This window comes from Erpetoichthys calabaricus, chromosome 4 (genome assembly GCF_900747795.2).
Source record: "Erpetoichthys calabaricus chromosome 4, fErpCal1.3, whole genome shotgun sequence".
NCBI classification, from domain to species: Eukaryota; Metazoa; Chordata; class Cladistia; order Polypteriformes; family Polypteridae; genus Erpetoichthys; species Erpetoichthys calabaricus.
Genome location: NC_041397.2, coordinates 23,298,813 through 23,317,140, shown reverse-complemented (window position 1 = coordinate 23,317,140; position 18,328 = coordinate 23,298,813). Strand labels below are relative to the sequence as shown.

The following is an 18,328-nucleotide window of genomic DNA, read 5'->3' as shown; positions in this document are numbered from 1 at the left end:
TTGCCTTTTCATTTTGTTTGTTCATACTCTGTTATCATTTCTAGGGATCCAAGATGGCTAGCATGTTGTGACATCACTGAGCAGTGTCAAGATATGTTATGAGAATGAGCACAGGTCTTAGCAGCTTTTTTAACATACTATAAAAACAGACTTGAAACACAGTCGTATAGTCTCCGCTTTCGCTCTTTTTTTGGAATTTCCTCCACTGTCTTGTAACCTATTGAATTTCTTAAAGAACTTTTTTCCAATGGTACATAATCTTTTTTGGATTTTTGAGCATATTTATTTTTCATGTTTTTATTTGCATGTTTAAGGCAGTTTCTTCTCTATTTTTTACAGCAGTGGTGTTCAGTAGGCAGAGGTGCATACTGACTGCATAACTCAAAATGCTCTGTTTTACTGCATATGGTTAAGCTAATTTGTGTGTTCATATATGTAAATGATGTATGGTTAAACTATTTCAATAATTGGATTACAACTGCAGTATAAACTTGAGCAAGTGTTCTGAACCTGCACAATCAGTGAAAAGCACAATTCAGAAAAAAAAAGCTAAATTGATCTGAAGTGTACAGGTGAAGTAAGCTCCTTCACGCTTTACATAGTACTGCCATTTACCTTTTTTCCTGGCAAGTGATGAGGCCTGTCAGGGCTTTTTTTACCACATGCTGTTTTCTGCATTTTTCCTTCCTGTCACTGCTAAACGTTTAATGACTTAAGAGCATGTCTTGTACAAAAATATTCTTAAAAAAACATTTTTGCTGCTCATAAAACATGTAACCTTTAAATAGAAGTGTTATAGTTAAAGAGGATCAGAGGTGGGGTTATGATGTCCTTCAGTGGTGTTTCACTGGACATATTGTACTTCAAAGAGAGCAGACAATAAAGCCGAATTACAAAACTATCAAGACAAATTACCAGCATATCACCCAGAATGAGTAGTTAATGTAAAGGATGCCTGTTCTCCTTGGAATTTTTCTCCAAGGACACCTCCGCAAGAACCAGTGGTAATTAACATGCTCATTTGCCAGAATAACTTCTAGAACAGCCAATTAGAAAACAAAGGAAAGCTGATCATTGCATTGGAGAGTAGTGACATAATGCACATTGGTCAGGCGTGTAAATTTTATTTTCATGTATTCCGTACATGTGACAATAAAAACCTAAACTCGTATAGAATGTTTAGCATTCAAACACACATAATAGTCTGCTTTGTACTTACTCAAGTGCAGGAACATTGTGATCATCAATGAAGAACCTTTCCACTCTGTAATGAAAATACTTGGGATCATATCCTTTCTCACCTGTTTTAAAATGAAACATTTTGTTAATAGGTAAAGCCACATTTAATTTAACAGCAGTCAATAACAATGTCATTTTGAGCAGGTTAGTCACTCTGAGGCCAAGTCATAGAGTACACATTAGGTAGTATTTGTCTTGAAATATACTAAAACCTCAAATTTGTAAAGATAAATAAAACCACATACAGTTGGATACAGTGTTGGGAGGCCCAAGCAACTGTAAAATCATTGGTAGGAAAATGTTGCACAGAACAGGGACTGGAACAGGAAAGCTAGTAAAAGGGAATAATTCACTGCCATGGATTAAACATTGTCTTGTCAGGGCATTAATGGGAAGGTTGAAAATTATGGCTTTTAAGTATACAGATTGCTCCAGAAAAGCAAAGGACAGAGATATTTACTATATAGAGAGTGACATGCGGCCCAGGGTATCAGCAAGTGATATTACTACAGGATGCTACAGGGCAGGCAACTCAGCCAGTATTTGCTTGCACAACTCTTTGCTTACTTTGCTTTGCTTCTTTAAGAAGGGTGACCGAAGGGTGTGTTACAACTACAGAGGGATCACACTCCTCAGCCTCCCTGGAAAAGTCTATTCGGGGGTCCTGGAGAGGAGGGTCCATCAGATAGTCGAACCTCGGATTCAGGAGGAACAGTGTGGTTTTCGTCCTGGTCGCGGAACAGTGGACCAGCTCTACACCCTTAGCAGGGTCCTGGAGGGTGCATGGGAGTTTGCCCAACCAGTCTACATGTGTTTTGTGGACTTGGAAAAGGTGTTCGACCATGTCCCTCAGGGAATCCTGTGGGGGGTCCTCCGAGAGTATGGGGTACCGGACTCCCTGATAAGGGCTGTTCTGTCCCTGTACAACTGGTGTCAGAGCTTGGTCCGCATTGCCGGCAGTAAGTCGAACCCGTTTCCAGTGAGAGCTGGACTCCACCAGGGCTGCCCTTTGTCACCGATTCTGTTCATAACTTTTATGGACAGAATTTCTAGGCGCTGCCAGGGTGTTGTGGGGGTCCGGTTTGGTGGACTCAGGATTGGGTCACTGCTTTTTGCAGATGATGTTGTCCTGTTTGCTTCATCAGGATCGGTTCACAGCTGAGTATGAAGCAGCTGGGATGGAAATCAGCACCTCCAAATCCGAGACCATGGTCCTCAGTCGGAAAAGTGCCCTCTCAGGGTTGGGAGCGAGATCCTGCCCCAAGTGGAGGAGTTCAAGTATCTCTTGGTCTTGTTCACGAGTGAGGGAAGAATGGAGTGTGAGATCGACAGGCGGATTGGTGCGGTGTCCGCAGTGATGCAGGCTCTGCATCAGTCTGTCGTGGTGAAAAAGGAGCTGAGACATAAGGCAAAGCTCTCAATTTACCAGTCGATCTATGTTCCTGCCCTCACCTATGGTCATGAGCTATGGGTAGTGACCGAAAGAACGAGACTGCGAATACACGCAGCTGAAATGAGTTTCCTCCACAGGGTGTCTGTGCTTTCCCTTAAAGATAGGGTGAGAAGCTCAGTCATCCAGGAGGGGCTCAGAGTAGAGCCGCTGCTCATCCACATCAAGAGGAGTTAGATGAGGTGGCTCGGGCATCTGATCAGGATGCCTCCTGGACACCTCCCTGGTGAGGTGTTCTGGGCATGTCTAACCGGGAGGAGGCCCCGGGGAAGACCCAGGACACGCTGGAGGGACTATGTCGCTTGGCTGGCCTGGGAACGCCTCAGGATTCACCCGGAAGAGCTAGAAGAAGTGGCCAGGGAGTGGGAAGTCTGGAAATCTCTGCTCAAGCTGCTGTCCCTGCGACCCGATCTCGGATAAGCGGAAGGGGATGGATGGATGGATGGATGGATGGACTCTTTGCTTACACAGAAAAAGGAGGAAGACATGGAGAGCTGGGAGAAAACTAACTGACTTACATACCAACAAATTGCAGCATACAGTCCAAGGGATGGGATAACAAAAAATAATTTGCCCTTTTAAATAATGTGGCATTTGCAGAGCTGCCTGAAGACATGGGCATCTAAAGGGAGAGTATGGTTCAGGGGTGCAGGGACATCAGGTGCTAACACACCAGTCCTACAAAAGAAAGGCTGCCCCATCCCCAGAGACTTGCTTAGAAGTTAGAATTTATGAGGTGATATAAGAAGAGTTTGAGGCACTTTAAGTGGGACAGGTGGGTAAGACACCACATTTGTTATACAGGTTTAAATGCCTTTGTAGGTTTTATTCTTTCATACTCTATTTGCTGCTTTGTTCCACTTGTGTTATCCCACTTGTGTTTACTTCTTTAATCAATCAATCTTTTCTTAATATCTCAAGGCTTTATTCTGGATGCAAGGTTTATTACTACTGCATCCCCTCTTTATGAAAATACAGTCAAGGCAGTTTACTTTCCAAGTGGAAGCAGAAGAGAACTTGCAATAGAGGGACAGAGCAAGTTGGGAGCTTAGACCCATTATATCCCAAATAATGTCAGCTGGGGAAAAATAAAACAACTGTGCTTAAATATGTCCAAGCAGCAAATCCTATATCCATCATGTTAGACTTGACCACCCCATCAAAAGGTACTTCAGCAGATCAATTTAAAAGGTGAGTACCATGACATTAAATTATACACATTAAAAATCACCTACTGAAACTGAAGCAAATCTGATCAGGCTGCAGCCTGAATATAGTCAAGAGTTGAAGATGGGATGTTGGCCTTAAATGAAAGAGCAGAAGCAGTAAGCCCTGACTAAAACAGATACAAACTAAGAATAAGGGCACTGCTACCATTAAAATAGGGTCAAAGCCAACACAACACAGAGACTCAAAACCTATAAGGGAGGTAAAAAGCTCACTATATGACAGAAATACAGTCTACATTTAAAAGATTAAGTTAGATTAGATTAGATAATCTTTATTAATACCATGGGACTAGGGTGTTGTACCGTGTTAGCCATTATGAATGTAGAGAAAAGCCAAGCAAAATGACACCTTTTATTGGCTAACTAGAAAGATTACAATATGCAAGCTTTCGAGGCAACTCAGGCCCCTTCTTCAGGCAAGATGAGTTGCCTCGAAAGCTTGCATATTGTAATCTTTCTAGTTAGCCAATAAAAGGTGTCATTTTGCTTGGCTTTTCTCTTAATACCATGGGGAAATTCAAATGCATACAGCAGAAGAAACATAAAAAACAAGAATACAGACTCACAGGACAGAATGTACATGCAATCAATATATCAATCAGTCAGTCAATAAATAAATAAATAAAAATAAACAAAAAATTTATCAGGTGGAAGAATTGAATTGCCTGATAGCAGTGAGCAGAAAAGACCCCCAGAGGTGCATTTTAGCACAACGAGGTGCTGAGCCTGTGGCTAAAAGTGCTCCAAGAGAGTGCCTCTTGGATGGGATGGGGGGGGATATTTTCATGATGGCACCCAATTTTGCCATCATCCTCTTTTCCACAACAGCTTGCAGTTTGTCCAGGGTTTGCAGTAAAGCAGGCTTTCCTGATAAGTTTGTTGAGGCATTGTGCTTCTTTTGTGCTCTGGTTGTTTCCCTAGACGACTGCCGCATAGACCAAACTAGCTTCTGTTGACTGGTAGAACATTGTCAGCAGCTTGCTGCAAATATCAAAAGAAATGTCTTCTTAGCAAGTACAGTCTGCTCTGACCCTTCTACAGTGCCATTGTGTTGTCAGACCAGTCCAGCTTGTTGTTTATGTGAACCCCTAGGTATTTGTAGCTCTGCGCCACTTCCATGTCCTCCCCCAAACTGTGACTGGTCTCAGAGGCTTCTTGGCACATCGGATGTCCACAACCAGTTCTTTTGTCCTGTTGATTGAAATACATTGTCCAAGCAGAGGTGCTGCTAACATAAAACTGGATGGCAGTCTATAAGACGTGACAGGTCAAGATGTGGTCTACATGAAAGCAGTGGTAAATACCCTTCACATAACCAGGAACATCACAAACAGCCTAATAATAGTTAGCCATCACATTGCCCACTGCTGAAAAGACAGGAAACTAAAGGATGATGTGGAAGAAAAAATATTGATTTTTATGGGCAACATTAAACATTCAGAAAATGGAATATTTCTCTAACGATTCCATTTATCCATTTATTTTGGTTTTTTTTTTTTTTTTTTGGAGGACGGGAGGTGGAAGGACCCCAAATACTAATTTTAATTGAATTGGTGAAATCTCTTACACAGTAGACAGAAACAATAAATTAATTTTGACACTTCTGATTAGCATCCCATCTAACATATGTGGACAAGCATTATATAGCATACTTAAAAATTAAATGTGGGATCTATCTGTACTATCAGGTTGTGGGTCATAAAAAGAGAAGTGTGTAGATTTTGATTTACAGTATTTTTTTAAAGAAATTAACATATTATGGAAGTTATGATAATTTATCAGTGATGGTGCCATACTATGGTTATTTGCATTAAGAAGAGGAAAGTCCACTTAGAAAAAAATAAAGAATATATTTTACAACTTGGAATTGATTCTTTCACATACGGTTGCATGCTTTCTGATTTTTCCATGTTTTGGGATACATGCACAAAAGAAATGTATGATTTATATATTGGATTTTAAGGAGTTGTTTGCCTGCACTGTAAAAGCCTACCAAAGGCCATTCTCATAATATAAAGTAATGCAGGTATTTTAACTTAAGTTACTTTTTACTTTAAAAAGCAATCTGACTATGTGACACACATTACTTTTAATACGTTGCCCCAAAAACTGCTATACATACTGTATAGTTCATCCTTCATATATACTGTATAGTTCATCCTGTACAGTTAAATATGAACTATAACTCAAATTAATTCTGTATTTCACCTATCAAGTGTGGAGCATAAGAGGCTGGCCCAAACCTAAGTTAAATCAGTATAGATTTATTAGGCTTAGGTGTGAGAGGTAGACTTTATGTGGTATGTTTGCAGTTGCATAATGAGATCCGATGCTTAATGTCATGTGGCTTTGCACTTGGCTTTCCCACAATATTTAAGATTACTGTTTAAAGCAATGAGTAGAAAAACGTGATAGTTATTTTATGAAGTAAAAATACCTGCTTTAAAAAAACAGATCTGCATTACTACCTAAGCTTATTCCAAACACTCTAAAAAATGCTGTGTTATTTCATAGAAGTGCATTTATTTAGTAATATCGTGCACACATAAACTCTGGCTATCTGATGACAGCTAGTGAGGAAGAGATTAAGCACATGCGTAGCATACAATAAAGTGAAAAGAAATTAACAAAAGTTTTAAGTATATGTTTAATCCTGCATGTACTATTTGCAGACACTCACTAATGCAGCCCTACACTAACTCAATATTATTTGAAGGTTGGTCAGGTCTTAAGGAACTTTCACATTCTTACCTTAGACAGTAGGTCCCACTGCACACCTCATCTCAGTATTTTCATCCACAGGAAAACACTGCACGTGCACAATCTGTCCAACTCTAAGCAGTGTACTGTCCATATATGTATGAACTGGCTTCTGGTTAGAGTGTGGGAATAAGGTAACTTATGTGCTTGCCTTGAGACATTGAGTCGCTTATCTTTGTATTTGTTCTAACCCTGGGATAGTGGAAATGTCTTATGTACCCTAACAGCTCCCCACAACTGTGATTATATACATCAGGGGTGTCAAACTCCAGGCCTGGAGGGCCACAGTGGCTGCAGGTTTTCATTCTAACCCTTTTTATAATGACTGAACAGTTTTAATTGCTAATTAACACCTCTTTCCTTCATTTTAATAGCCCTGTTTTTAAGGATTCAGTCCCCTGAATGTATTTCTGTCTTTATTAAATGGCAGCCAAACAGAAAGGAGATGTGAAACAAGCCAACAGATGACCAGCTAAATTGGGATTTCAAACTCCACACAATTTCACTCCAACCAATCTCTTAATGAGAAGCTGATTCTTGCTGTTAATTAAACCCATTATTTAATTCCATGGCTTGTTGCTGTGCTCATTCTACAACAGCAGACATTTTCAAAACAGTTGATTTTTCTGTTTTTTTCTAAGAACACTGTCAAAATGTTTTGCTGTACGAGAGATCAACCTCACTGACACCTTCACCTTTCTTTATTTTCAGATACTGCGTGATGGACACAGGTGAGCTGGTCATGTGGCGGCTTATTTTGTGTCTCATTATTATTTGGCTACTAATTAAGGAAAAAAAGACTACTAAGGGGCCTGAGTCAAGTTAATCAAAACTAAGGCAAAAGAAGTTAATTAGCAGCAAAAACTGGTCACTAATGAAGAAGATGGTTAGAATGAAAACCTGCAGCCACTGAGGCCCTCCAGGACTGGAGTTCGACACCCGTGATATACATTATTAAACAAAAAATATATGTTTCTTTAAATGTACTTATGCAGGCTGGTGGTTTTAATGATACAATTATTTTAAAAACATCCAAATGTACAAAAACATTCCAAAAACAAATATAGCACTTCAAGATTATAGATCTATATAATAAAATAATAAAGCATACAATCAACAAAAAACACACAAACCAAAATTTTAAGTTAAATAAAAACACTTACTGCACAGATTATAAACTTTGTAGTGATCTATATGCTTTGTATCCAGAAATCTTGCAACTTCCTGATAAAAGGATAAAAAAAAAATTCACATACATTACACTATTTTCTCAAGACAAGTTAAACTATGCCATTTCTTAATTAAAAATGCACTAAAATGATATGCATGACAAGTGCCTTTAAATTCAATTTAAACAATTTTCTTCCCCCAAGACATATATAGCACCTTACGTACAACAAAATATTTCTTTGCCAATTGATTTTGACTTAATTAAAATAAGTTTTCAAAACATCAGAGTGCATTTTAGAATATACAGACAAGGACACAGACAACTATATATTGTAAATATGGTTGTCTTAGTAAATTGTTGTTCACCTGTACTGTTTCTAATATATTTCAACTAATCATCTGTTCTTTGGCTATTGAATTATTTTCCACTGTAATCTTTCTAGGAAAGTACAAACAGGAATAGTTTTAAGCCATATCTTAAGGGGAAATAATAATGATTGATGAATGAAATGGCTATTTACAATATATTAGAGACCAGAGCTTGTTGACATTATCGTAGCAATTATTTGAATTCTTTACATCAAAAAAAAAACAAACAACTGCTTAAAATTTTTAGACAGATGTGGTTCTCCTTGCAGATAATAGAGACATTTTGATATCAGCTATGGTGAATTTACATAAAGCATTTGCAGTATGCCTGTTTGCAGTATCATTTTAATCAAACACAAAGGCAACTTTATTTCAATACAAATAGGTAATAAAGAAGGAAGTCCACATTCTGTTTTCATGTACCTTGGATGCAAAATGCTTATAAAATGACCTTATTTAAAACAGCGATTAAGACAATCCACATGGCTATAAGCTGTTCACTCACTTATCCTTTTTGCCTTTTTTTGCCAAGTACAGACTTTAGTGCACTAATGCAAATTTATAACTTTTACATAAGAATAGTAAAGTACTGAATCATAAAACTATTTCCATTCGTAGGGGCAAATTTTAATTTTAACTGCTGTTACTATTCACTCAATTGTGAGTAGATAGATAGATAGATAGATAGATAGATAGATAGATAGATAGATAGATAGATAGATAGATAGATAGATAGATAGATAGATAGATAGATAGATAGATAGATAGATAGATAGATGTGAAAGGCACTATATAGATAGATAGATAGATAGATAGATAGATAGATAGATAGATAGATAGATAGATAGATAGATAGATAGATAGATAGATAGATAGATAGATAGATAGATAGATAGATAGATACTTTATTAATCCCAATGGGAAATTCACATTCTTCAGCAGCAGCATACTGATACAATAAATAATATTAAATTAAAGAATGATAATAATACAGGTGAAAAAAACAGACAATAACTATGTATAATGTTAAATATTAACGTTTACCCCCCCTGGTGGAATTAAAGAGTCGCATAGTTTGGGGGAGGAACGATCTCCTCAATCTGTCTGTGGAGCAGGACAGTGACAGCAGTCTGTCGCTGAAGCTGCTCTTCTGTCTGGAGATGACATTATTTAGTGGATGCAGTGGATTCTCCATAATTGATAGGAGCCTGCTGAGCGCCCTTCGCTCTGCCACAGATGTTAAACTGTCCAGCTCCATGCCAACAATAGAGCCTGCCTTCCTCACCAGTTTGTCCAGGCGTGAGGCGTCTTTCCTCTTAATGCTGCCTCCCCAGCACACCACTGCGTAGAAGAGGGCGCTCGCCACAACTGTTTGATAGAACATCTGCAGCATCTTATTGCAGATGTTGAAGGAAGCCAGCCTTCTAAGGAAGTATAACCGGCTTTGTCCTTTCTTGCACAGCGCATCAGTATTGGCAGTCCAGTCTAATTTATCATCCAGCTGCACTCCCAGATATTTATAGGTCTGCACCATCTGCACACAGTCACCTTTGATGATCACTGGGTCTATGAGGGGTCTGGGCCTCCTAAAATCCACCACGAGCTCCTTGGTTTTGCTGGTGTTCAGGTGTAGGTGGTTTGAGTCGGACCATTTAACAAAGTCATTGATTAGGTCCCTATACTCCTCCTCCAGCCCATTCCTGATACAGCCCACGATAGCAGTGTCATCTGCGAACTTTTGCACATGGCAGGACTCCGAGTTGTATTGGAAGTCCGATGTATATAGGCTGAACAGGACCGGAGAAAGTACAGTCCCTTGTGGCGCTCCTGTGTTGCTGACCACAATGTCAGACGTGCAGTTCCCAAGACGCACATACTGAGGTCTGTCTTTAAGATAGTCCACGATCCATGCCACTAGGTATGAATCTAATCCCATCTCTGTCAGCTTGTCCCTAAGGAGCAGAGGTTGGATTGTGTTGAAGGCGCTAGAGAAGTCTAGAAACATAATTCTTACAGCACCACTGCCTCTGTCCAAGTGAGAGAGGGATCGGTGTAGCATATAGATGATGGCATCTTCCGCTCCCACCTTCTCCTGATATGCAAACTGCAGAGGGTCAAGGGCGTGTTGAACCTGTGGCCTAAGGTGGTGAAGCAGCAGCCTCTCCATGGTCTTCATCACATGTGATGTCAGAGCAACAGGCCGAAAGTCATTCAGCTCACTAGGACGTGATACCTTTGGGACTGGGGTGATACAAGATGTTTTCCAAAGCCTCGGGACTCTCCCCTGTTCCAGGCTCAGGTTGAAGATGCGCTGTAGAGGACCCCCCAGCTCCGATGCACAGACCTTCAGCAGTCGTGGCGATACTCCATCTGGACCCGCTGCTTTGCTGGCACGAAGTCTCCTCAGCTCTCTGCTCACTTGCGCTGTTGTTATTATGGGTGGAGATGTTTTTCCTATGCTGGTATCAGCAGAAGGATGTGTGGAGGGTGCAGTACTCCGAGGTGAGAGTGAGAGTGGGTTAGGGTGGTCAAACCTGTTAAAAAAGTTGTTCATTTGGTTTGCTCTCTTCACGTCTCTCTCAATGGTGGTACCCCGCTTCGAGCTGCAGCCAGTGATGATCTTCATCCCATCCCACACTTCCTTCATGCTGTTATTCTGCAACTTCTGCTCCAGCTTTCTCCTGTACTGCTCCTTCGCCGCCCTGAGTTGGACTCGGAGTTCCTTCTGCACGCGCTTGAGCTCATGCTGATCACCGTCTTTAAAAGCCCTTTTCTTCTGATTCAAAAGGCCCTTGATGTCACTTGTAATCCATGGCTTGTTGTTAGCATAGCAGCGTACTGTTCTTACTGGAACTACAATGTCCATACAGAAGTTGATGTAGTCAGTAGTGCAGTCAACAACTTCCTCAATGTTCTCATTATGAGATCCCTGCAGGATATCCCAGTCTGTAGTTCCAAAAAGTTCTCTCAGAGTATTCTCAGCCTCCGGGGTCCACTTCCTGAATGATCGTGTGGTTACAGGTAGGACTCTAACTTTTGGTTTATAGTGAGGCTGAAGCTGAACCAGGTTATGATCTCCTTTCCCAAGCGCAGGCAGCGGGGGTGGCGCTGTATGCGTCTTTAACGTTTGCATACAGTAAATCAATAGTCTTATTTCCCCGGGTGTTACAGTCCACATACTGGGAGAATGCAGGCAATGTTTTGTCCAGCGTCACATGGTTAAAGTCTCCAGCGATTAGCACAAGCGCCTCAGGGTGCTGCGTTTGTAACTTAGCAACAGCGGAATGGATGATGTCACTCGCTGACTCCACGTCTGCCCGAGGAGGAATGTATACAATAACAACAATGACATGTCCAAACTCTCTGGGCAAATAGTAGGGACGTAAACTTACGGCCAACAGTTCGATATCCCTGCAGCAAGTGGAGATTTTGACGTTAACATGTCCAGAGTGACACCACCGTGTATTAACATAGAGAGCGAGTCCTCCTCCTTTGTGCTTCCCACAGGTACTTGCATCTCTGTCCGCTCTAACTGTGCTAAACCCGGGTAGCTCCACGTTGGCATCTGGGATGGTGTTATTTAGCCACGTTTCGCAGAAACACAACAAACTGCATTCTCTGTAGGTCCTTACATTTTTCACCAGCGCAGCCAGTTCGTCGATCTTATTTGAGATTGAGTTTACATTCCCCAGAATCACAGAAGGCACCGAAGGCTTGAAACGCCACTTTCTCGCAAGCCGCTTCTTTTTTAGCTTAGTGCCGGCTCTGCTGCCACGATACCGCCTTCTTACCTCGTCGGGTAAATATGGAACCACACCGGCACTGGCATTTGTTCTCAGCGCCCGAAGTTGAGTACTTGAATAGGCGAGTCTCGGCGTGTTAAAATCCATGCCCACGTTGTAAAAGTAAGTGTGTCCAGGGAAGGAATCCACATAAAATAAAGTGGTAGGAGTGATCAATAAATAAAAATAGAAAAATAAAAGTAGAAAAGTACACATACATATACAGTCATACACGGAGCTGCTGAAAAGGCTGCCACTCACGGCGGCGCCGGATGCAATAATGAGTAGTCATTAACTATTTCTCAGTATCATTTTATCTGTCAGTTTGTCCCCAAAATAATTAGCATGTCTCCCTATTTGAGGGCAGCATTTTGGACTCCCATTATTTATACTACCCATGAGCTTACTGGATGCAGTGAGTGCAGCTAAAGACATAACAGGCTATGCAGCATTTAATATTTGTTTGCAATGCTACACATTTTAAAATGAAATGTAGCTTTGGATAAAAGAGTGTTTGCTTACTTTTATTGATTGGAGCGTGGTTAACTGGTGTATGCCTATTCATATCTAGTTCGGCCCATGTTTATTAACTTATTCTAATGATCATTAGATAGATAGATAGATAGATAGATAGATAGATAGATAGATAGATAGATAGATAGATAGATAGATAGATAGATAGATAGAAATTTGACTCTTTACAGAAGCTGAATAAATACACAGTAAAATATGACAAATACACAACAGAATGACTTAAAAGATTGAAAACTAAAAAACAAAAACTAAAATACAGTATTTGAATTGGCTCGTGACCTCAAGATAAGAAGAGCAGTCATGGCCACAATGAGACATTACAAAAGTGTATTGCCATTGGTATAACAAAAAAAAAAACACACAGTAGTGTTCTTTACACACTTCTTGACAATGACAAGAGAGCACCATGCAACCTAGACAATCAGCCACATCTCATTAATAATAAATAAAAATTCGCAACCTAGACAATCAGCCACATCTCATTAATAATAAATAAAAATTCATATCCATTTTTTCCTCACAGACTCTAAGAACAGTAGTATACAACAGTTCCCTTAAGTCATCTTCAATACTACTGGGTCCTTCCCTGTTATAACATAAAACTTCTTTTCATTCTCCAACAAAACAACATCCATATAGAAATAATAGTATTCATATGGTATTAGCAATTAAGAATGTATGGATCAGTTGTTTATTTTTTTTTTCTTAACCAATGTATGAAAAGAATACCACCATGTATACACAGATACATTTTGAATACTACCATGTATACATACATCCATCCATTTCCCAACCCGCTGAATCCGAACACAGGGTCACGGGGGTCTGCTGGAGCCAATCCCAGCCAACACAGGGCACAAGGCAGGGAACCAATCCCGGGCAGGGTGCCAACCCACCGCAGGACACACGCAAACACCAAGCACACACTAGGGCCAATTTAGAATCGCCAATCCACCTAACCTGCATGTCTTTGGACTGTGGGAGGAAACCCACGCAGACACGGGGAGAACATGCAAACTCCACGCAGGGAGGACCCGGGAAGTGAACCCAGGTCCCCAGATCTCCCAACTGCAAGGCAGCAGCGCTACCCACTGCGCCACCGTGCCACTGTATACATACATACATTTTCAAAATTGCTTAACCTAACTTATGGTCAAGGGAGGACTATTCAGCCAGAATTGGGTGCAAGGCAGGAAATCTCCATGCATGACACCTGTTCAGATCAGGTAGTAGTACAGAATACTACTAATACACAATTGCCTTTTGTTATGGACATTTACAATACATGACACCTTAGTAAGCCAAACAGTATTATTAAACACATCAGCCATCTTGCATAGTCTTGTTTCTCTTATCTCAGTTCAGGATTCTTATCTACAGGTCATTAGGCTACTCAACAGCCACTCATAATGACAAATTCACAGGAGTTTCTTTTTTTAAATGTGTGTGCAAGTGATTGTGTATGTAAATATGTATGTTATATTCATTGTCTTTTTTTAATTGTACTACTGTAACTAGTCAGTTGAAGACATGGAAGAGAAAGTTCAGATTTATAGTTATGTGTATAATGGAATTGAGCACCAATTCATTACAGGGTCAATTTACACACACACACTTACACAGAGATCTTCTAGGTAGAAAGTAGCCTAAGCTGCCTAAACTACATGTTTTAAAGATGTAGTAGAAAAAACAAATCCAGGGCAGAGGGTGTGTAAGGCAGCAGTATTAAGCAATGCACAATCCATCTGCTATCAGAGAAATGTATTTATTTGGCCAAGGTTTAAACCAAATGTTACATCTCTAACAGAAAGTTGCTACTAGGATCAATACAGATCAAGAGACATTATTCTCAGACACTGTAATGCACTTGTTAGATCACATTTGGGCTAATATGTACAATTGTGGCAACTGTACCGCAAAAAGACTATCAAAAGATGTGCTATAAATGTAACCAAGCAGATTTCTTGACTATAGTCCATGTTCTACTTGGTCAGATTTGGGACAACCAAAAAGGTTTTGGTTCCGCAGCATGTTTTAAAATCTGATTTTTTTTTTCCCTCAAATAATTCTTTAAAAAAATGAAGTACCTACAGCAAATGTGTTCATTATTATAAATTACAATCCTGCAAACTGTAATTATATCATTCATATTTATACAGTGGATTGGGGAAGTATTCAGACACCTTCACTTTCTGCACACTCTATCAAGTTGTAGATTTAATTTTAAATGGATAAATTTGCCATTTTTCCCATGAATCTATACTTAATAATCCACAATGAAAAACTTGAAACATTTTTCAGAAGGATCTGCCAATTTATTAAAAACCAAAAACTGAAATCTATCTATCTAAATCTTAATTCATTACTTTTTAGATGCCCTTTTCATAGCAAGTCTCTTTACATGCTTGCTGCTCTTGATTTGGGCAGTTTATCCCATTCTACCTGGCAGGTCCTCTCAAGCACTGTTAAAATGGCTGGGAAGTGTCTGTAAACTGCAATTTTTAGGTTTCTCTCCACACATGTTCAGTGGAGTCTAAGTGTGAGCTTTAGGTGTTCCACTAAAGAACAGTCAGAGACTGGTCATGAAGCCACTCCAGCATTGTCTTAGCTGTATGTTCATGGCATTGTCATGCTGAAAAGTGACCCAATACCCTTGAGGCTGCTTGTACTCTCGAGCGGACTTTGTTTAAGGAATTCTCTGCTTTTAACTACATCCATTCTTTCCTTTAATTCTGATCATTCTCCCTGTTTCTTCAGCAGAGAGGCACCCCATAGCATGATGGTGCTACCGCCATGCTTCACCTTAGGGATGGTATTAGATAGGTGAAGAACAGTGCCTGGCAAAGTGCTTAGAGTTCTGTGCAAAGAGTTTACTTTTAGTCTTATCAGACCAGGGAATCATTTTCCTCATACTCTCAGACTTCTTTTAATGCCACTTGACAAACTCCAAGCAGGTTATCCACTCTGACATAAATGACTGATTGAGGGAGTTCTGCTGAGATTGTTGTTCTTTCAACAGGTTCTCCTATCTCTTCAGAGGATGTTCTGAAGTTCGGTTAAAGTGACCACTGGGTTCTTGGTCTCCACACTGGCCAAGGTCATTCTTCCCAGGCTACTCAGTTTAGTCTGATAGCCAACTCTTGTAGAGTGCTGATGGTTCTGAACTTCTTCCTTTTCACAATTATTGAGGCCACTGTACTCCTGGGAAGACTCAAAGCTTAAGAAATGTTTTTTTTAACCATTGCCTTGATCTATGCCACACCACAATTGCATCACAGAATTCTACAGAGAGTTCCTTGGACTTCATGGCTTGCTTCTTTGTTCTGACTTGCAGTATGAATTGTGGGACCTTCTATACACAGGTACACATATACCTTTCTAAACAATGTCGAAATCAATTACATTAGCCACACGTGGACTCCAATCAAGTTCTAGACACAATTCAAGGAGAATTAAAGCAAACAGGATGCAGCAGACCACAATTTGGAGTGCCACAGTAAATGGTTTGAATAAAGCTTTCAGTTTTTGATTTTTAATAAATTTGCAAACCTTTCTGAAAACATGTTTTCACATTGTTATTATGGATTATTTAGTGTACATTGTGATGGACTAAAATGGCAAATTTATCCATTTAAAATGAAGTTCACATCCATCCATCCACTTTCCAACCCGCTGAATCCGAACACAGGGTCACGGGGGTCTGCTGGAGCCAATCCCAGCCAACATAGGGCACAAGGCAGGAACCAATCCCGGGCAGGGTGCCAACCCACCGCAGATGAAGTCTACAACACAATAAAAATTGTGCAGAAAGTGAAGGGTATGAATATTTTCTGAGTACACTGTATTTGAAAAATTACACCTACAGTATACTCAATATACAACCAAAATATTTACTGTGAAAACCACCTACCCCAATAGGATTCCGATAAAAAGACTGCTTCCCAGAAGATGGAAAGGACATGGCAATAATACGATCTGAAAGGAGAAAATAATTATTGAATAATTCAAAGTTTGAAGTGCTGTATTTGTTTTCCACATACTGTGGTATAGCGGGTCCGTGGCTTCAAAAAAAAAAAAAAAAAAAAAAAGGGCCAGGTTTTAATCTGTATATCCGTGTCATTCTCCATGGGCGTGATTGGACGACCGCGGGAAGTTAATGAGGTAGTTGGAGCGAGTCGCACCTACACGTGTGGGTGCATTCATTCTCAATTGCTTCATTGGCTTCCTGCGGTGTGTGATTAAGGCGCTGCGGCCACGGAGGCGCGGGGCGACAGGGCTATATATACAGGTCGACATCAGGAAAGGAGGGAATATAGATGGATAGAGGAGAGGAGGAAGAGAGAAAGGAAGTTAAAAGACGGGAAAAGAGTGACAAAGGAAATTAAACGACGGGAAAGAGCAGTCAAAGCAGGAGGATCTGGCCACCTAGAAGCAGGAGACAGAACAAGCTGGGGCCCTGAGAAGGAGCGTTTGGTTGTAGCGCTCTAGGGGCTAGTCTACCCCACTGAATGTTCAAGTGAGTGGGATGAGCAAGGCAGGTGTCCTCCCGAGGGATCCGAGGAGTAACTACAGGAGCGCAAAGGATGAAGGGAGGAGAGCGATGCATGCAAGTAGCTAAGACAGAGGTCGACCGAAAGGAACTCATGGCTGTTGGGTCTCCACCGGTTGCGGGAGCAATGGGTGAGCCGGGGAAAATGAGAGACGGAGGTAGGCCGGAGAGTAATGAGAGAGAGACTGCATTTTAACTTCTGCATTTTTTAACTTCGGATTTTCACTTGATTTTATGATTTATTTATTGAACCTGATGCACTTTTTGTTCAGACACTGTGATTATTGTTTTAATAAAAGCACTTTGTCACTTTTTGGAAATATCCCCTGGCTTCATCAGAGAATTGACCTCATATGTCAGCTCATCTCGGTGACATTACCGATGGTGTCGGGTTCAGGGCTCCCCGTGAGGACGATGGGAGCATGAAGCGGACCTGCATTGTCACACATACCTGTAATATATGTAAGATCAAGATCAAAGCCATCTTTCTGGTAACGTCTTTTGTTTTCAGAGACCTATGAGAACAAGATTTGATTGATATACAGTATTACATATCCCTTACAGTATAACAGCTATGCAAAGAAATACAACATAATATGTTAATGTTGAACTTAAAAATAAGAACACTATAATTAACTGCTCGTGTTTTCTCCCTGTGTCCGCGTGAGTTTCATCACATAGTCCAAAGAAATGCAGGTTAGGTAAATTGCTGTTGCTAAATTGCTACTTGTGTGTGTGTTTGTGTGTGTGTGTACCCAACAATGGGACTCTTTCCAGGTATTCTTCCTGCCTTGTGCCTGATGATTGCTGGCATAGGCTCCAGCTGCTCCACAGTCCAGCCCTGCATAAGCAGCTTAAGATTAATGAATAGTTAACTGCATCTGAGTTCTAGTGAAACTGTTAATGAACACATTTGTAAGTCAATTTGTGTGAAAAATAATAATTATTCATAATTAATATAGATAGATATTATAAATGTTATGAAGTATTTTTGTAACTAGAGGCAATTTATCAGGTCTTCATCTAAAGAAGAGGAAAGATACACTCACTGTTGTGAATCTTGGCTTGACAAAATAATAAATGAACTAGGGCACAAGGAAAGAAGTACACTATTGTAACTATACAAATAATGTTATGATTCTTCCTCTTAATCACTCTGACATTTGGACTCTTTATAAGACTCCAATTTTTTTTTCTAATTTATTGCTTAGAATTTTCATAAATGAGCTCAGCTTAAAACTGTGTC

General features: G+C 40.2%; 1 protein-coding gene across 2 annotated transcripts in view; it reads right to left on the bottom strand.

The window, feature by feature from the left end:
• The window catches only part of tpte (transmembrane phosphatase with tensin homology), a 103,787-nt gene that overhangs the window by 26,025 nt on the left and 59,434 nt on the right, over positions 1-18,328 (bottom strand). For both annotated transcript variants that reach the window (XM_051926349.1, XM_028799253.2), the window contains exons 8-11: positions 17,534-17,597; positions 16,444-16,508; positions 7,842-7,902; positions 1,220-1,301 (exon numbers count right to left, since the gene is read on the bottom strand). In XM_051926349.1, the coding sequence (XP_051782309.1) occupies positions 1,220-1,301; positions 7,842-7,902; positions 16,444-16,508; positions 17,534-17,597 (272 nt within the window). The remainder of the gene's footprint in view (positions 1-1,219; positions 1,302-7,841; positions 7,903-16,443; positions 16,509-17,533; positions 17,598-18,328) is intronic.